Below are 20,503 nucleotides of genomic sequence, written 5' to 3' on the forward strand. Positions count from 1 at the left end.
AAGTTTTAAGTAGCTTGAGCATTTGTGTATTGAGACTGATGTACTGTTTTATATATATTCATACTGGTTGCTTCAGTTTTGTTATGAAAAATACTGACATGGCGTGGTCACAGACCATCAACTGTAAAACTCCATAACTCAGGTCATGACCGAGGTAGTAATGTAAGCTAAAACACAACTAATGCTTGTGCTGATAGTACAGTAACATCAACAAAAGAATACTTTGACATTTAGGGAAATACATTTATTGACATAAAGCTAGTACCAGGAAACAGTTAGCTTAGTTTAGCACAAAAACTTGAAACAGACTGTTAGCTTGGCACTGTGCAAAGGTAACAAAATCCACCTACCAGCACCTCTAATGCTCACTAATTAACATGTTAGAAGTCATGTTTTGCCTATATAAAACACATTTTTAAAATGAGTTGTATTAAGGAGTGTTTTCAAATAGATTAAACAAAAAAAAAAATGTTATAATGGATTCAGTGTTGAGCTTCAGTGATGCTAGTAGGTGGACTTTTGACGTTTACATAGAGCCAGACAGAATGTTTCTTCTTCCAGATTTTATGCAAAGCTAACTGTCTCCTGGCTCTAGCTTCCTATTTAGCATACAGATATGAGAGTGGTATCAATTTCTCATCTAAATCTCGGCAAGAAAGCAAATAAGTATCCTTAAATGTCAAACTATTTTTTACAGCAAACATTGCTGCAAAATTTGAGGTCAAAAGTAATTAATGTCCAAATAAAAGCACTTTAATTTCACATTGAACTTTAAATGTAATCTGTAATTAATGGTCTACTGCAGTGGTTCCCAAGTGGTCCAGCCACGGGGTCCATGTTACTATATATTTATTTATTTTTTTCACAAAATATAAAGAACATGTTGGCTTAGAACAAAAATAAATAAAACATGTTGCAAGAACAAACAGAAACGGCACTTAAAAATAAAAGCTCTCTGCCGCATGTTCATTGTACTTAAAAATAAAGTGTATTTTTGAGAAATTTAACACGTTCACAATTCACTTGCAGTCCATTCAGAATGGACCCAGACCCACCAGTTAGGAACCACTGGTCTAGTGTGAACTGGAGGTTTTAGTGCAGAGTCAGATGGACATAGTGTACCGCTCAAAGACACTTCATTTGGGTGGATGCTTGTCATCTAAGGTCCCTGAGTCCAGATCTCTTCTAGAACTAGGCCACCCTGCAGCTTGTTTTATGTTTTTCATCCCAGAGACCAAGATGGATCTGTTGGAACAGGGGCAAAGTCAGCCTACTGTCCTCTGGGTACTCAGCCAAACGCTGCTGCAGATAAAGACAAATCAGGTTGATGTAGAGCTGAACCACTCTGAGGTATTTGATACAACACGTTTCCCTGGAATTCAATGCATTTTGCAGCAGTTTTAGAATCACTTAATTACACACATAGACACCACAGCAATAATCAAATCTACTATTTCATCTTGTGCATCTTGAATTCCTGCCACCAGACTGTTATCTTTTCATTTGACCATCCAAGTCCGTTACATCACAACAGTCAACTCAGCTCAACTGTGCCATCTGGTGGCTGCAAAAGCTCTGCTGGTTTGTAGTTTCCAGCTCACACCTCACTAAAACAAAAAATCCACAATCATGTTATTGATTTATCTGTTTGTTCATCTCCTAACTAACATCTTTGTTTGCAGAATACATGTCAGCTCACAGTTTTATTCGCTGTGTGGTTAAAGTGGAGGGTGAAACAACACCAATAGCATTGATTCCCCAACACACACTGCACCAAATTGATTGAAAATCTGATATATCAGCCAGTCAGGATCACCCGCCTCTGAAATGATGGATACTGATTTTCAGGATTTAGTTAACTGAATATTGAATAAGTTATCGATCCTACACTTGCTGTGTATGGTGCACTGAAACAAACAAACAAAAGAACAAACAAACAAACATAAAAACCGAACACATTGGGTTTATTTGATTTAATAGTGGAAAGTGGTTGCACACAGATTGTTTGCTTTGGCACCAACTTACATAATTGTTTTAAATTAACACAAACTATTAATGCTCAACCAAGACAAATGCTATGTGTTCATATAAAGTCACAGAAATTTGATTCACTGAAGTAGAATAAACACTTTTACAATTTTACTCCAACACAATCTGATCACATAATCCGTACACAAATCTATCCCTTTTTACTCTTATGCTTTATCTGAAATGATTCTAACGACAAATTTAACTGGTGTGTATGTGTGTGTAGTAGTGACTTTATTATTTGTGTTATCATTTAAATGTTAAATGAAGGCTTTTAACCCTTTGATGCCTGAGCAAACTGATTTGATTTCTTTCTAAAACAGGGGAAGAGGGCTACAAGCCACTGTATATTCTCTTCATTTTCTGTATATAAATAAGAGAATTATAAACTGGATCCTGCTTTTTAAAAAAAAAATCTAATAATCCCACCTAGCTAATATTCAGATCATTTCCTTGTCACCTTTTCGTTTTGTCAGTTTGTGGGACATTTCATGCCAAGTTGCTCATAATGTTTTTTCTGTGCTTTTGAAAGAAATCCAACCGATTTCTTCAGTTTTCAGGTGTTTCAATGCTATTGAAAGGCTTCAGAATGCAGCATGGGAAAACTGATGTCGATCCAGGTGTTAAAGGGTTAATCTAATTTGTATTAAATCCTGATTAAGAAATTTATCAAAACACACACTATACACGCAAATGTACTAAATGTCAATGCAAAATGTCTACTTTGAAGGCCCTGATTTGTCAGTCCATTAAAGTATGTCATTAGAGGTTGAGCTAATGCATGTTTGCACTGTGTGTGCTGAGGGACAGCCAGAAGATGGCAGTCTTATTCCACTAGTCAGGCCTCATTTTCTTTTACTTACCTCTTTTCCCCCTCTGTATGTTCATCTGTAATGTTATCATTTAATTGTGAAATGGGAATCAACCCATAGTTGGAGTATACATTGTGAATTTGTGGTTGACATATGTATGTACAGTATGTATCAGGGATGAGTGTGTATGTCCAACTATTCTATGTGAGCATGAAAAAGAAAAACTAGTAATACCTGGTAAAAATATTCTTAAAACATTATGGCTAACATAAGGGACAACCCAAATAGATTCTTATATAAGTACATTTTTGACTAAATCTGCCTCCCAACTAAATTAAAATATCAATGACATCTTTTGCTGTTTCTAAGTATGGAGAAAACATTTTTGTCAAATACCTGCATTCATTTGTATGTTTATGTATTCACCCTGCAGGAACTGAGCAGCGTGAACTACCTGGAGCTGTACCGTGTGGCCGACCTGTTCCACCTCCCCGCCTTAGAGGAGGCCGTGGTGGGCTTCCTGGTGGAGCATCTGTCTGAGCTGAGCCAGAGCAGACAGGAGGAGGCCCTGCAGCTGCCCTACCGCCTCCTCAGGGAGGTGCTGAAGAGCGACCGCCTCACCTCTTTGAGTGAGGAGGAGATATGGAAGGTACTGGAAGTGTGTGCCTGCTGCCTGCACGTTTGTGTGTGTGTGGTCATGTGTTTCATGACATTAGAGCCCTGGGATGCAGTATTAAAGTGTAGTGTTATGGTCTTATTTGGATAAAAAAAAAATAAGACGAGAAACAATCATCTCAAGTGGTAAATGTGAACAAATTGCATCTTGGGACTAATATGTTTAGAATATAACACACACACACACACACACACACACACGCACACACAATACACAGCACACACACTAGTAAAGAACAAATAAACAGCTGCATCTAATACTGTTTGTTTACAATAATGACGATATGCAATACAAAGGGCCGTTTTAAACCACATGTGATGGACAAGTGTGATGTGCGTCAGTCCATACATCCATGCGTGTGTGTGCGCACGTGCGTGTGTGCGTGTTTCATGAACGACAGGGACTATGGAGTGAAGCAGCATTGCTGGGGTGGAGACTTACTGTTTTGACTGTTCATTTGCACCAATCAGCCTCCCCCCTTCCGCCCTCCCTCCCCCCTCCGATCTCTCTCCCCTCTCTGTCTTTCTCCCCTTCTCGTCTCTGATTAGGCCCACCGCGGCTCCATCAGGGCCCCAATCCCCCAGCTGTCACTCGGCCGCCCGTCTGATTGAAAACAATCAGGCCTCTGATGGCACAATTACCCTGACCCTTTAGCCAGCCGCCGCCGCCATAATCAGCCTCTGATTAGGCTGCTTTGGGCCTCCTTCACTTCGCCCAGAAGGTTAATTTGGGCATCAGACGGAAGCGAACGGCAAGCGGGGACCGTCGTCCGAAAGGGTGGAGGGGATGAGGGGGGGTGTGCACGCCAGTGCTGGACCGATATAGCTTGGCAGTCAATCATCGTCACTCAGAGTTTTCTTAGAGTCTCTCACGCTCTGGAAATCACATTTTCTCTGGCTTTGTTTTTTTTTCCTCTCGTCTTTCTTGCCATCCTTTGCTCTGCCTTTTTGTAGCCCCCCCCCACCTCTCACTATCTCTTACCCTCACTCTCTCTCCCCCTGTCTTTTGTGGTCTAACTCTCCCTATCACACACATGCACACACTTACACACACCCTCTCGCACTTTCTCTTTCAGTGCATAGGGGAAGGAGGGAGAAGGAGTTGATTTATTCTGTGCCCTGAGGAAGTTGCGTGATGCAGCGTGACCTTCACAGTCAGATGCCGTAGTGCACACGCTCACACACTCTTGGAAACACGCACACATACTGTCACTTCTGAGCAATGAGGAGGAGAGGGGCGGGGTGAGCGATAGAGAAAGGGAGGTAGAGACAGGAGAGTGGCACAGATACCACAAAAAGACAATCCTGACTTGCATGTTTGTTGCATATTCACACCTTTTTTTGAAGGAGAAATTAAGGAAAAGCCATTTGCAATTGAGTAACCGTCTTGACGTTGTAGACACCAAATGCTGTGTTTGATTTGTAGTGTGATTCTGTGAATTTTGTCGGGTTTGTCTGTGGTCATCGCCATCCTCCACTGCCCTTCCAAAACTCCAAAAGTTCTCCGTCTCTGCACAGATGACGTTAAAAACCACTTTGTTTTTTCCATAATGGTATCAGTGATCTCCAGTCATCGCGCCCACTTTCACACCCCCTCGCAACTAAATAACCTTCCACTGCTCTCAAGTTCAATTAAATTCTCTGCAACCCAGTTCGCCTGCATTAAACAAAGAAAGGTGCCTGTGGATATTTACAGTCTGTATATTGAATGCTGCTGATTAATAAATACTTCTGAGTATGGATGCAGTGCCGGCTTGCCTCAGTCTTGACATAATAGCCTATAGGTTTCTAGAACAATAAATCCGATTAGCCGTTAATTTTTAACATTTATCCTCAAATCTTTAATTAATTTCATACTGACTTCATGCCATCTCTTATGTGCATTCTTTTTTCTCTTGCACCCTTTATTCATTTCTCTTTCTGTTTGTTCTTCTTAACCTTTTTTCTAGCCTAATCCTATCTCCTTCCTTCTTCCCATCCTTCCTTTTAAGGGACCGTATGAAAAGTTTATGGGTAGAGAAGAGGCTAAATCTTATGTTTCAAGTTGTAAAAAGAGAGTTATTAGTACTTTCTCCCACTCCTTTGACTTAAAAAAAAGCATTATTGATTCAGTTCAACTTATTTGATCAACAAAAAGCAAAAGAGGCGAAGCACAAAGAATTCAACACAGCACACTAAATCAAGCCATTAAGCCCAATGTGAAACAATGATTTTGATACATTCATTAAATTGTACATAAAAAAAGTTTAAAGCAATTTCCAAATTACTTGCAAACAACAAAATGGTAAATTTCACTCAATGTCACTCATTTAAAAAAAACAATAAAAACCTGTTAATCAAACATGTATCATTACTGCTTCATGAGTGGAGCAAACCCAAAGTATAGGACTGAATTTGAATTATATTTTAAGCCAATGATATTTAATTTACAGCCCGTGAACCAAATCTGGCCCGTGATAGGATGAGGAGTGGCCCACCAAAATTTTTATTTTGTACTTTAAGTGTAAAAAAAGGTGCCAGATTGCATAAAAAAACATAAAAATAGATCTTGTTTATTAGGGAAAAAAGTGCCAGAGAAGGATCCTCCAGTCCCCTTGACAGAGGTCTGGGCTAATTATTTATTAATTATAAAATGAGAATTTATAAATTCTATTGTATATGTGTAATTAAGGGGAAGTCCATTTGTATGAGTCTTTGGCTTCTTGACCTGACATCTTTCTCTCTCTTTTTTTTTCTTTTTTTAATATCAGTAAGTCAGCAGTTTTATGTGTGTGCAAATAAAATAAAGTATTAAATATTATTGGTTATTCATTAACTGGCTCCTGGCCTCCTGTCATTTTGAAAAACTGGCTGCAGGCAAAGCAAGCTTAATGTCCCTGTTTTAAGCTAACTTTATTGAACACATTTAACTTTATTTTTGTGAAGGTGGGAAGGTCTGTTGAAACAGTCCATCACTCACACCGTTCTTCTCTCTTCAATCTGGCTCTAGTTGGTTGTTCTGTGGCTGGAACATGACTGTCGCTACCAGTACACTGAGGATCTACTTCAACATGTCCGCTACGGCCTGATGGACGTCCCCACACTGCACCACCTTGCCCGTAGCCACTCTCTGGTCCAGTCCAGCCCCACTGCTGCCGCCCTTGTGGAGGAGGCCCTGGACTACCACCACGCCACCTTTGCCCAGCCCCTTCGTCAGTCAGCCCGCACCAGGCCTCGCTTCCAGTCTCTCACCCTCTACATAGCTGGGGGGCGAAAGCGGGAGGTGAGCAGGGTCAGGGAGTTGCGGTACTTCAACCCAGCCGCTCAGGAGCATGTGCGGGTCGCAGGTGGGTCAAACTGGAGCGAGCTGGCACCCATGCCCACTGGACGCAGTCACCACTGTGTGGCAGTAATGGGGAACTTCCTGTTTGTTGTGGGTGGGGAGGTGGAGCATGCCACTGGGAGGACGTGTGCTGTAAGGACTGCTTGTCGGTACGACCCCAGAGGAAACTGTTGGACTGAGATTGCCCCCATGAAGGCCTGCAGAGAACACTTTGTCCTGGGTGTGCTGGGTCAGTACCTGTACGCAGTGGGGGGCAGGAACGAGCTGAGGCAGGTGCTGCCCTCTGTGGAGCGCTACTGTCCCAAGAGGAACAAATGGATGTTTGTCCAACCCTTCGACCGCTCACTGTCCTGCCACGCCGGCTGTGTGGCTGACAACCTGCTCTGGGTCTCAGGTATACAGAGATAAGCGAGACAGACTCAAGACACTCACACTCTCTCACGTATGCATTACATTTACCTTGATTCTACACTTTAAAGTGGAAATAGGTCATTTTTTTGGCTTTAACTTATAATGATGTAAATGTTAATTGTTAATATAACAGCTACAGAATAACGACATCCTCAGCATTTAAATTGGTTCCCTATAAGCTTTACTTTCACTGTGCGATACTGTCTGCCACTGGGTACAATCTCCAGGGAAAAATGGAGGCTCGATTGTTGATTTTACGGCATGAAGGAAGTGCATCAACCAAAAACAGGAAGAGGAAAGCACTTTTGTTTTCCCTGGTAGCAGTCTGTATCTATCCCTACAAGGTTTTCTTCCATTAGCTACCAGCCCTACGGCCACAGATACTGGTTCCAAAAAAGGCATGATAAAATTATGCAAATGACCGGTACATTTGTATCACTCAAAGGTAAACAAAGGTAATCTCGTGAGTGTCTGGTACAATTTGAACATTCACCAGCCATTTGATCGAACTACCTTAATTTTTAAGTTAGTTTTTCCTGGCATTGTAAACTTTAAAGCTTGACTGGATTGATCTTGACTGGATTGATCTCTTGATCTGAGAAAATATGTCATCGCTGTCTCCATTTCCCAGCTTCTTTCAACTAAAAACCATAAAATAACATGTTTCTAAACCAGTTTGCTTTTCTTACACACACGAAAGAATTTCTGTTTGCTCTATGTCTCCATTGTAGACTAAACGAATGAATAACCTTATGCTTTCTCCTGTTTTCCTTTACTCCCTCTCCATCCCGATGCCGACCTTTACTGTTGTTGTTGTTGTTACTTGTTTGCACAAAGCATTACTCATTTTGGTATTAATCAGTATAAAATAAATGACACTTTCACTTTACCTTTTCAGTGGACATGCCACTTTCTTCTGACATATTTCCAAAATGTTAATTGTTCATGGAAATTCAGAAAGAAATGTAGTGTGTCCAGTTTTGTTAGTCGTTGTTTTTGTGCGGCGCCAATACTTTGTCTATGTCCACCTAATTAATCGAGTACAGAAACACTCTTGACATGTAGTCCAAATAAACACTGCTTTGTGCACATTTGTACAAAAATCTTTTGCTCAGTGATAAAAACCAAAGATGTTGTTCCTTTGTGTTACAGGCGGGGTGACGAATACAGCTCAGTACCAGAATCGTCTGATGGTATACGACCCAGAACAGGTAACTGAGATCTTACACTTTGAGTGTATTCAAAAAAACAATTCTGTAAGTGTTTACGAGAGGTGCAAAAGGTGTCCCTCATTGTGACAAACCCACAGAGATCCAGATGTTTCCCTCACTACTTGGTAGAGACCAAACAGAGCTAATAGACAGTTGATATTGGACTTACATTTGCCAGTTGGCCAGAAACTTGAAGGTAAATCAATGTCAATGGTTTAACACGTTTGCTAGATGTGAATAGCTAACTTTCTGCTCACATATTTGCCATATCAGCTGGGAGTGCAAAAATTTGTGTCTTGGGTTAATAGCTTGTTGCGCTGCCACCAAGTGGCATACGTGTTGTTGAAACACATTAATGTAAGTTTTTATTACCTGTCACGGAGCCATTTGGTGTCATTCAGTTTTCAGTCAACTTCACTGTTGGACCAACATGTTTCAGCTTGTGGCCATCTTCAGGGTATGAAAGGACCGCACTCATATGAAATAGTGTCTTCATGCATTCCACAGACGTTTCTAGCAGTCTGCAAACTGGCAACAGCCTCACCAGTCATCAGGGTCTATCATAAACGCGTTGGTCTGATGATCATTACCACAAGTGTTGCTATAGTTTTGACCCTTTAAAACTGCTTCTCCATGCACCTTGCAAGTTGGTGAAATTGTGCCAGAAACTCCCACTTTAATTCAGTTCTGTACAGTCAGTTGTCAGACTTGCTTACTCCTGAGCTGTGTAACCCATCATGATACAAATTAGAAGTAATGTACTTTATTTACATAATTTTGTGACTTAGGTGTCTCCGTTTTGTAATTCCTCATTTTTTTCGGTCGATTGTGTACTCAAAGCTACTTGCTGTACATATTAATGTGTCTGTCCTAGAATTGTCTTTCCTCTGATGATCTTCCTTTTCTCTTCAAAGATAAATGTCTTATTGTTATTATTTAGTCTTTTCCTTTTCTAAATAATGTTACGTTCACATGAAATCAGGGAGAGAGTGGACGGCAAACTGGATATGATTGTAGTGGACAAGAGCAGGACGGTAAAATTAACTGAGGCATACGGACAACAGCAATGGTGGGATGCATTGCCGCTAAAAGTTCAAATATTTAAACTTTGCTGTTCTCTGTGAAGGAATTTACCTGATGTTATGTAGCTCCTTCACACAAGGAAAAATACAGGTGATAGGGACAAAGAATGGACATAACTGGAAACATGACATAAAATAATAAACATAGAATTATTCAGTTTAATATATTTTATTTTATTCTTTGTAAACATTATGATATCAGCATTGCAACATATTGTCATGCATATCTTGTTTTACTGTCCTGCCATTCAGTCAGACTGCTTGTTTTTCGTGTGCCGTCCAGAAGGGTTTTTCCTGTCTGCCTGATTCCATGTGAAAGCAACAGAAGGGTGTAAGTATAGAGAGTGTCCCTATAGTGTTCACACTGTAAAGTCTGTAAAACAAATTTGTGATTTGTGGCTTTTAGCCAAAAATAGGCTTGACTTCACAGTAATTAATAGGCACCCAGCCAAATATGAATGATTAAAAAAGTCACCAAGCATATGAAATTATGTTTTAAAGTCAGGTAAAAATAGGCAGTATTAGTGCGCCCACTCATGGAAAAGCCTTCAAAACAACAACAAAACTCAACGGCTCTGGTACTTTTACAGTCTAGGGGAAGTGCATATGCAAAGGATTGCTCCATTTCGTCATTGAGGCCTTTAGCCCTGGCCAAAAAATACTTGACACAAAAATGGTGAAAAAACACTCTGACTCCAGAATTCAGTACTAAATGTTTCCCAGTCTCATCTGAAGTGTTTTCTATTCTGTATAATGTATTTAGATGTACATACGTAAATCTCAGATTTGACTTGATTTGATTTGATTTGACTTTACCCCAGCTTTACAGGTTCATGCAAGTGTGTTGGAAGATAGTGGATTATTGATTCCCAGGTCGTCACCTTCTGACACTTTGAGTTAGTGGTTCGGTCCAACGACCAATCCAAAACGTCTGTATTTGGCAATGTAGAATTGAGATTCAACAATCAACTATCTTTCTCCAGAGTTACCTACAGTAATGTTAATATTAGGTCCGCATTCATTTTTGTCAGAGTAATATTGTTGTGAGGTGATGCAGTGCATACACTTTAAAAAACTGTACTTAAACAGCATCAGTGTAGCAATAATGACTTTTTCAGGAAATTAATGCAGACATTATGTGATGGATTGCACAATAGGCAGGTGTCAAGAGTCTGCTAATTGATTTTCACACCATATGGAAATTAATGTAAACCTATGGCATCGTGGAAAAAAGGAAAACTACAAAGTGTGAAACTCTACACCTTACTTTAGAGTATATTTCACAGTTAAGTTTTGTATTTGTGATTTGTAGCAAATTAGTTATGCTACAAAAACATTTGCACTGGTCCTTTAACCCTTTAGAACCTGGGTCCACATCAGTTTTGTTCTGTTGCATTCAGACGCCTTTCACAAACACTTAAACCTATGTAAGCTAAGAAAATTAGACTGATTTCTTTTGAAAACATGGGGAAAGGCAATGAGCAACTCAGCAAAAACATTTCCGGAAAACTGCCAAAAAACTAAACAAACAAAAAACAAAACAATAAGTAAAAGGTGACAAGAAAACAAATTTAAAAATAACTGTGAGGATATTATTAGATATTATCCAAGAAAGGAAAAGAGTCCCAAAAAATATATTTATAATTCTTATGATTATATATTTAGAATTATGTTACAGAAAAAAAAAATTGTACTCACTAAAGGTCATTTTCTTGTCATGTTTTGTTTTTTACTTTTTTTGTGTGTGTTAATTTTCAGTAATTTTCTTGTAAGTTTTTACAATTTTTTTTTTGCCAATTTTGGAGCCATTTCTTGATAAGCTACTTTTTGCCTTTTTGCCAATTTGATCAGCTTTTAAAGGGTTAATGTAAATCCTCCTAATATTTCCTCTACAAGGTTACAACCTTTTATCCTAAGTACAAAGTGAACAGCAATAGATAAACATATATCTATGATCTCTCAATGTATCACGGATGAGATTTTGATTAAATATGATTTCTGTATTTGCAGTACTCTCAGCTAACTGTAGCGGAATGTCAGAAGCTGCAGTTTGTGTTTGTGTAAGTCTGTGAGCCAGCTGTTTACGATGGCTGGATCTCGGTGAGGCTGTATATAGTATGAAGGTATGCGGTGTGTATATGTTTAAGGTGCACATCCATATGGGTCTGTGTTTGTACACGTTGGCGTGGAAGCGAGGGAATGAAGAAACGAGCGAAAGAGAGAGGGAGAGGGTCTCATTTGTATTCACCATGAATCTACGTTCACCTGCCAGAGCAACAGCAACCCCCCACCCACTCTACCCTCAACAGATGGCCACCCGTCAGCTCCCAGCAGACACACACACACATACTCACTCCTCATTCTCTGCCTCAATCAAACGCACACACATACACACACTGACACAAAATAAGCTTCGACACACTTAGTGAAATGAGCAGGGATCCTCGGTGTAAAATGGAGTGGCTGAAACATATGATTAGAAATAGGGAGGGAAGTCATTAGTACAAACCAGAGCTCCAGTGTCACGTTATTTATCTTAGCACTGAGCATACATCAATTACCCATGCATGGATATGCTTAAATATTAATCTTCTTATTCATCCTCCTTCTCTTCCCACCCTCTCTGTTTCTCTCTCCCTCCCTCTCCGTACTATATCTCACCTCCTTCTCATCTGCATCGAATCATTTTCTGCCTTGTTTCTTCCTATCCATCTGCTTTTCCCCTAATCCATTCTTTAACCACCTCCACCTCCTTCCTCAGGACCAGTGGTTGGCCCGCAGTCCCATGTTGCAGAGGCGAGTTTACCACGTCATGGCGGCGGTGAGGAGGCAGCTCTATGTGCTCGGCGGGAACGACCTGGACTACAACAACGACCGCATTCTGGTCCGTCACATCGACTCCTACAACATGGACCTGGACCAGTGGACACGCTGCTCCTTCAGCCTCCTCACGGGTGGGCTAAGTGAACACACCACACGTGACCATACATACATATTTCAGATTTATTCTGGGGATGATTTATCATTAGATAGCAACTGATTGGTCAACCTTCTGGTCTGCAAGACTGTGTTCTTTTCTTTTAGTGTTGCTTCACATTGACTGGGTAGGAATTTTCCTCTCGTTTAAACAAATAGTTTTATCTACACTAATTCACTTTCTTACTCAGAATAAGATGAGAAGATTAATACCACTCATGTATGTACTCAAAATATGAAGCTATAGTCAGAGGACAGTTATCTATACTTAACACAAAGTTTCTCCTTGTTTTTGTCATCCAAGTGAATAAGTGTATTTCCCAAAATGTCCATCTATGGCTTTAATTGGGGAAGCAGCAGAGAGGAATCCCATCCTATACAGGGCACACACTGCCAGGAAACCCACTTACACATAAGAATGGATAAAATAAAAGTGCCATTCCCAAAAAAGTTCTCTCACCGAGAGGGAAACCATTGAATATGGCTGATTCTTGTCACCACATTCAATATTATGTAAACTTCCTTCATCTAAGTTATGAGTCTTTAAGTTCTATGTCATATGTCACTGCCATTTAGAGAGAAGTTCTCAATTTTAATATCTTAAGCTCTGAAACCAACTTCTAAAGTTTTAGTGGAGATATTTTGAAGCATTTTAAAGTAATATTTTTAAATGAACATGGATCGAATGGCTGTATGTGAGAGCTGTTATTTGTGGTGATGAACCCACAGAGAATCATCACCTGACTCTGCAGTTCTCCTCAGCTTTAAGTTGTATTTGGTAACTTATAAAAATGACTTTTGTCATATTTGCTAAAACTGTCATTATTTACAAATAATCTGTCAAAAAAAAGATGTTCCTTTTTCATAGCTCTGTAATGGCATTTGCTCGAATGTACCGTGCCTGAAGGAAAACAACCAATCAGGGTTACCGAGTCTCTAACGCAGCTGTCAATCATGTCGTAAATGGTGAACTGCAGCCAGACTGTCCAATTAGGCAGTGCTGATCAAACAATTCTGTTACTGCATTGCCTATTTGATAAAGAAGTTGACCACTTGAGGAATGTCAATCCAGTATTTACTCTGTTTTACTTTCCACCAGCTCCTAAGGGAAATATCTGACTCTTGAGCTTCTAAATGCTCCACAATGTTTACATGTGGCTAACATAGTAAAGTTAGAACTGTCAGAGTTAGAGCTGTGAGACATTCCTTAAAGCTGTGGCTTGCAACTTTAATAAAAATGTCTTTTTTCGCTATTGCGGAAAACTGTTGCTACATCCACACAGAATTACACGACACAGATATTCTGTGAGAAAAATAATGTTTCTCCTCCTCTTAGTGCCTCTAATGTCATTTTTCCAGAATCTACTGCAAAAACAACCAAACAGAGCCGAGGAGTCTCTTATGCAGTCAATTATGTTAAGCACTGCTCATGAACTGCAGTTAACCTTTTAAACTAGGCGTCACTGATTAAGTATGAATCAAGTTTTTGTAATTGCATTGCCTATTTCTCACCTCAAATTTTGTCAGAAACATATTTGAGTGTACTGTTTAGCTGTAACTTGAGAAAGTTTGTGTTCTGGCCACCTTATCAAAAACAGTCAAGCCAAAACCACGCACTCTCCACCAGCTGCAGCAACTTTCTCATTTCCCAGGTAAACAGTACACTAAAATATATTTATGAGAACATTTGCATTGAGAAATAGGTAATCCATCAAGTCTGACTGAAGTTCACGAGCAGTGATTGACATGATTAACAGCTGTGTTAGAGACTCCTCGGCTCTGATTGCTTGCTTTCCCTCAGCTGCGGCAGATTCTCACAAATCTACAAATCTACCTTTGGCACCATGAGGAGGAGGAGGAATATGATTTTCTCACAGATTATCTGTCTCATGTAATACTATATGGGTGTAGTGACAGTTTGAGCAAATATGAAAAAAGTTCTCTTCTAAAAGTTGCCAACTACAGCTTTATGGAGCGTCTTACAGCTCATTGTTTAGAATTTACAGCTCACTACTTTACTGTTTTGTTTTTGGTGTCAGTAGCCAAAAGAAGAAGCTTTAATTCTGTCAATTCTAACTTCACTATGTTAGCAACATGTTAACATTTGAGAGCATTTTGTGCCTCAAGAGCCAGATTGTTGAGCCAGGAGTTGGTGGGAAGCAATTCAGAGTGAGTATCGGACTGAGATTCCTCACTTTTCTATCAAAGGTCCTGAAAACTTAAGATTAGAATGATGGGGTCCTACATGAGAGGACAATTTTCTGCCAAAGTTAAAACTATTTTGCTTATTTCACATTCAAAAAAAAAAGATTATCACATTCTTCGCGCAGCAATCAGGATTTAGAAACATGTGAATCAAAATGTCAAAGTATATATGTCTATACACACACACACACACACACACACACACACACACACACACACACACACATATATATATATATTTAATGTGACAGAGAAATAAGTCTTCAGGGTCTTTCATGCTAATTTACACAGTGTATTTTTTATAATTCCAGTGATGTGCTGTATGTGCTACATTGGCTGAGTGAAGCTCTCTGCTTTATCCTCCTCTTATTAGATAAAAACACAACACATAATGCCTCCCTGCTGGTTGTGAGTGGGCGGTAGGATGATATACATGAAAACATATATCCCTACTTTGGACCCATGAGCATGATGCATCTATAGCCTCCAGGATGGAGGTGGGATGGAGTACCACCTTCACCAGCATGAATCCAGAGGCACTAGAGGCACAATCTATTGTTCATATACTGTAGAATGTGGTCATATTCTCTCATTTCACGCTTTTCAGAGAAGGCTTACAGGGTTTAGAGTTCAGGTGACTTTTACTATTCCCCCCTCCCTCTCTCCTCCTGTATGACTTTCCTCTTTTGTTCTTTCCTCCTGTGATATCTGTAAAAGTTTACGACAAAGTCACAGGAAAGAGAACAGGAGCTCAATCTCAATCTCCCCATACACTCCCGCCCTTGCCCCATCTTTCTCCATTTATCTCTCTCTCTCTCTGCCTCCCGTGGGACCTGGAAGTCATATTGTCAGAATGCCCTCTGCGTGGCACAGTGAAGCATTGTGTCGGCTGTCTCGTCTCCAGGTCAAAATGAGTCCGGAGTAGCAGTCCATGATGACAGGATCTATGTGGTTGGAGGATACTCCATTTGGACCAATGAACCTCTGGCATGCATTCAGGTGAGAGACAAGGTTTTTGGATTTAGTCTAATAACAGCTGTGACACTTATTATTAGCTTATCAGATCAAGTGCGATGAATTCAGCAGTTCAATTGATAATATGCTGCTCTTACAGTGAAGTTAAACAGCGGTGCATTAACTACAAAATAGCCAATGAATTGAATGAGACCATACATCTGGCCAAGGAGGATATGTTTTCAGTTTGGCTTATTTGACATCATGATTGCTTAAAAACTACCAGCCCGATTTTCATGAAACTTGTTATAAGGATGTTTCATGGACCAAGACAGAACTTAGTACATTTTGGAATGGATCCGAATCACAGGGAGGACACACAAATTATTTTTTACTTTCGTTAACATTGTGAGATTTGGCATTTGGCATTTGGCATTTGGCGGATTAAAGGACATACATCTTAATATCTAGTAGATAGTAAAGTTCAATATTGACAAAACATAGCCTGTTGAAGAAATACAATGACTTCACATCATAGTCCACATTCACAGGTACACTATATGGACAAAAGTATTGGGCCATCTACACATTACACCTGCAGGAGCTTTTATAACATCCCATTCTGAATCCATAGATATTAATATGGAGTTGGTCCTCCCTTTGCAGCTATAACAGCTTCCACTCTTCCGGGAAGGCTTTCTACAAGATTTTGGAGTGTGTCTGTGGGAATGTTTGCCCATTCATCCAGAAGGGCATTTGTGAGGTCAGACACTGATGTTGGACGAGAGGGCCTGGTTTGCAATCTCCGTTCTAGTTTATCCCAAAGGTGTTGGATAGGGTTGAGGTCAGGGCTCTGTACGGGCCAGTCAAGTTCTTCCACACCAAACTCATCCAGCCATGCCTTTATGGACATTGCTTTGTGCGCTGGGGCACAGTCATGCTGGAACAGAAAAGGGCCTTCCCCAAACTGTTGCCACAAAGTTGGAAGCATACAATTGTCCAAAATGTCCTGGTAAGCTGAAGCATTAAGATTTCCCTTCAGTGGAACTAAGGGGCCGAGGCCAACCCCAGAAAAACAACTCCATAGCATTATCCCTCCTCCGCCAAACTTTACAGTTGGCACAATGCAGTCGGGCAGATAACGTTCTCCTGACATTCACCAAACCCAGACTCATCCATCAGACTGCTAGATAGAGAAGCGTGATCCGTCACTCCACAGAACACGTTTCCACTGCTCCAGTCCAGTGACGGCGTGCTTTACACCACTCCATCTGACGTTTGGCATTGTGCTTGGCGATGTAAGGCTTGCATGCAGCTGCTCGGCCATGGAAAACCATGCCATGAAGCTCCCAGTTTTTGTACTGATGTTAATGCCACAGTGCGCTGGGACTCTGCCGTTATTGATTCAGCAGAGCGTTGGCGACTTTTACGCAATATGCGCCTCAGCACTTGGCAACCGCGCTCTGTAACTATACATGGCCTGCAACTTTGTGGCTGAATTGCTGTGGTTCCTAAATGCTTACACTCTGCAATAATACCACTGACAGTTGATCTTGGAATATCGAGGAGGGAAGAAATTTCACGAACTGAGTTTGACTGTTGCAACGGTGGCATCCTATTACAGTACTATGCCTAGTACTACTACTAATTCAGTGAGCTCTTTAGAACGACCCATTCATTCACAAATGTTTGTAAAGGCAGACTGCATACACCTGTGGCAATGGGACTGAATGAAACACCTGAATGCAATGATCAAGAGGTGTGGCCCAATACTTTTGTCCATATTGTGTAGCAGTAATCCCCTAGGGTAGCCTAACATGTAGTCAGACTTTAAACTTCATACAGAAAGCAGTTGTCATGAAGCACTTTGGGACAGTTGTTTAAAGCAATACTTGGCCACCCAAATGACCATTTCTATATCAGTAATCCACCAAGTAGCAAGTTGAATTTGAAATGAAAACTAGAATCCAAGACAGAGAAAAGTCTTGATGAATTGAAGTTCTAGCGGTCCGCGTTAAATGGCAAAACTACATCAAAACATATAGTTTACAAATTGTAACACAACTTCAGCAGTATGATCCACTTCTCATTTATCCTGTCGTATGCTAAGTACTTCCTAAACAGACTGGCCTTTCTGACTGGGAACTGAACTAAAAGTGAAACTTGTCTATGCTCTTTTCATAGCTAGACTCCATTGACAAAAAGCACAATTTTACCTTAATGAAGACTTGAGCTGCTGGTCTACCGCTGCCTCGATTGGTTGGTTTGTTTGTGTTATTGTGTGACTCTGATGAATCTAAACTGACCCGTCAAAACACCAAAGTCACAACTTCTGATTGAGGTGGCAGTAGATCAGCCCCTTCAGGGTTCAGTGAGGTAAAATTACTGTTTGCCATAATTGTGGGTTTTTGTGTCATAGTATGGTCTTTGTTTTGGGGTTTTCTGTTTGTGTTTCATGTTTCTTGTTTTCCTTGTATCTAGTTACTCATGTTCAGTTTCCTGTTTTATTTTGTAGTTTCACCCCCATGTGTCATGTTTGCTTTTACTCCCTGTCTGTGTGTGTTTTCTTGCCATAATGTTTCCCTGATTAGTTTCACCTGTCTTGAATAAGTCTGGTCTGTCTTTCCTTGCTAGTCTTCACCGCACACCTGTTTCTGTTTTAGTCTCGTTCACTCCACCCTAGTGTTCCCAGCCACACCTTCATTGGTCATCCAAACCCTGTGTTTCCTGTGTCCACCTTCCTCAGCTGTGTGTCGTTGTCTTGATTAGTTCCCTGTGTGTACATATACCTGTTTCCCTTTGTCCCTTCTCAGTTAGTCTGTGAACCCTGCTGTTTGCCCTGCTGTTACCCTAGCTTTAAGTCTAACCTGTGATTTTCCTGCCATCATCCTGCCCTGCAATCCTCCTCTCACTCTTTGTTTGCACTCCTGGCTGCTTCTTTTTTTGTTCTGCATTTGGGTCCACATCCAACTTCACCCCCTGACAGTAACAATAAAACAGGAAACAGAAAACGAGTAACTAGAAACAAGGAAAACAAGAAACAAGGAACACAAACAGGAAACCCCCCAAAACAAAGTCCATACTATAATACAAACACCTAAAGTCATGACACTGTTTTTATCAATGGAGTCTGGCTTTGAAGAGAGCATACATAAGTTTCACTTTTTGTTCAGTTTCCAGGGGCCATGTTCACTAAGATTTTTTCCTAAATTTGTTCTGAAGAAAAGTCAGATTCATGACGTGTCCTTTAATAACAGAATTGTTTGCACCTGTACTTTTAAATAATCAATCCCAAACATTTGAGCAAAAAATGTAAGAGTGCTCTTTTGTGTGTGTGGATTCTGTTCTTATCTAAGAACAAATCCCAAATAAGAACATGGGTGAATGTCAGAATCTATGTAAAAACTGTCTAAGTGGTTTTTAGGAAGACATTTCTCAAGAACAGTTAGTGAATGAGGCCCCAAGAGGGACTGTCTTTGAAAAGCACTGAGCATACCACTATATATTTCTAAAGAAGTTTCCTCTCTCAGGTGCTGGATCTGAGCACAGAGGGGAAGGAGGAGGTTTTCTACGGCCCAACACTGCCTTTTGCCTCCAATGGAATCGCAACTTGTTTCCTCCCTGCTCCTTACTTCACCTGCCCAAACCTACAGACTCTACAAGTACCCCATCACAGGATAGGTGCTGTTTAAACCTCTGATGAACAAAACGCCTGAAAACATGAACACATAACCAGAGAATGGACGAGCCTCAACTCAGCTCTGGAGCGTCAGTATTTACAAACGTGGCTGAAAAAAAAGGACCTGATGATAGTAATCCTTCTGGAAGCTACCATCTCTGGAGTGTACAGGGATTTCTCTGAGACCCAACTGTAATAACAAGACTTTGCTGAGCTACAAGAGCCATGCTACTCTGCAAGCTTCTAGTAAAAACAAGCAGCTGTCACAGTAATACAGCATATCTGTTGTATTTCCCCAAAGACTGAGACACTATTCATGATGTCCAGCGAAGCAAGTAAAAATAAAAAAAACTCCTGCGGGATTATAATTCCCAAAGAAGACAGGAACAAAATGCCAATTCCATTACCAATTAAGTGACTTGTGGAAAGCGGACATTGCTGGATTGCTCAATTGTCCACAGGAGTTCAAAGAAACTGTCCTCTTTGTAACCCATTATAGGGCTGTAGGAGCTAAAAATCACAATATAACATTTCCATTAAATCTGTATTATCACTTCGGTCGCCTGAAAAACGTGTGCAGGATGCTTTTCAAGATATGAAGAACAAAGTTGCATGCGCTTTGAAAGTAAAGATTGGTTTAACAAGTGTCAAGAGCCTGAGGCTCATCCGTGCATAAATAACCATGCCATTTTTTAATTCAAATAAAAGTAAAAAAATTACTTAATTTTTCTGCATCAGCAGCGACACACTCCTGTATGTGTGTATGTCATGGACTAAGTGAGTTTTTATTATGCTCAGGACCTAAGACTGTTTAAGTTCATATGAATGTGGTCATTGTCATCATTCAGAGAAGTGTGTGTATAAGATATTATAATAATGCTGCATTGTGCTGATTTTAAAAACAAAATTGACCAAAAGAAAGACAAAGTCTCTGCATTTCCCTATTCTGTCCAAAACATGTTTCTGAAAGAATATATGGCACATTTTCAGAATAAAGAAGCTCCATAAATTCATCTGGCATATATTTTATAAAGACTGTTAATCGGGGTGAATTATCTTACACCAACAGAAAACTGAGCACTAATTTACAGCATCACTTCTGCTGCCTTTCTTTTGCTCCTCCAACCACCTCTGATACTGATGCAGAC

The 20,503-nt window shown here is 40.3% G+C and overlaps 1 protein-coding gene across 3 annotated transcripts in view; it reads left to right on the plus strand.

Moving 5' to 3' along the window:
• Nucleotides 1-20,368, plus strand: part of klhl32 (kelch-like family member 32) — a 39,654-nt gene extending 19,286 nt beyond the window's left edge. For all 3 annotated transcript variants that reach the window (XM_042490282.2, XM_088083957.1, XM_088083958.1), the window contains 6 exons: nt 3,274-3,489; nt 6,505-7,231; nt 8,401-8,459; nt 12,303-12,495; nt 15,627-15,721; nt 19,207-20,368. In XM_042490282.2, coding sequence (XP_042346216.1) covers nt 3,274-3,489; nt 6,505-7,231; nt 8,401-8,459; nt 12,303-12,495; nt 15,627-15,721; nt 19,207-19,368 — 1,452 coding nt within the window. In that variant the 3' untranslated portion in view covers nt 19,369-20,368. The remainder of the gene's footprint in view (nt 1-3,273; nt 3,490-6,504; nt 7,232-8,400; nt 8,460-12,302; nt 12,496-15,626; nt 15,722-19,206) is intronic.
• The last annotated feature ends 135 nt before the right edge of the window (nt 20,369-20,503 follow it).

This window comes from Plectropomus leopardus, chromosome 11 (assembly GCF_026936395.1).
Source record: "Plectropomus leopardus strain MGB_pleo_1.0 chromosome 11, ASM2693639v1, whole genome shotgun sequence".
Classification (NCBI taxonomy): Eukaryota; Metazoa; Chordata; class Actinopteri; order Perciformes; family Serranidae; genus Plectropomus; species Plectropomus leopardus.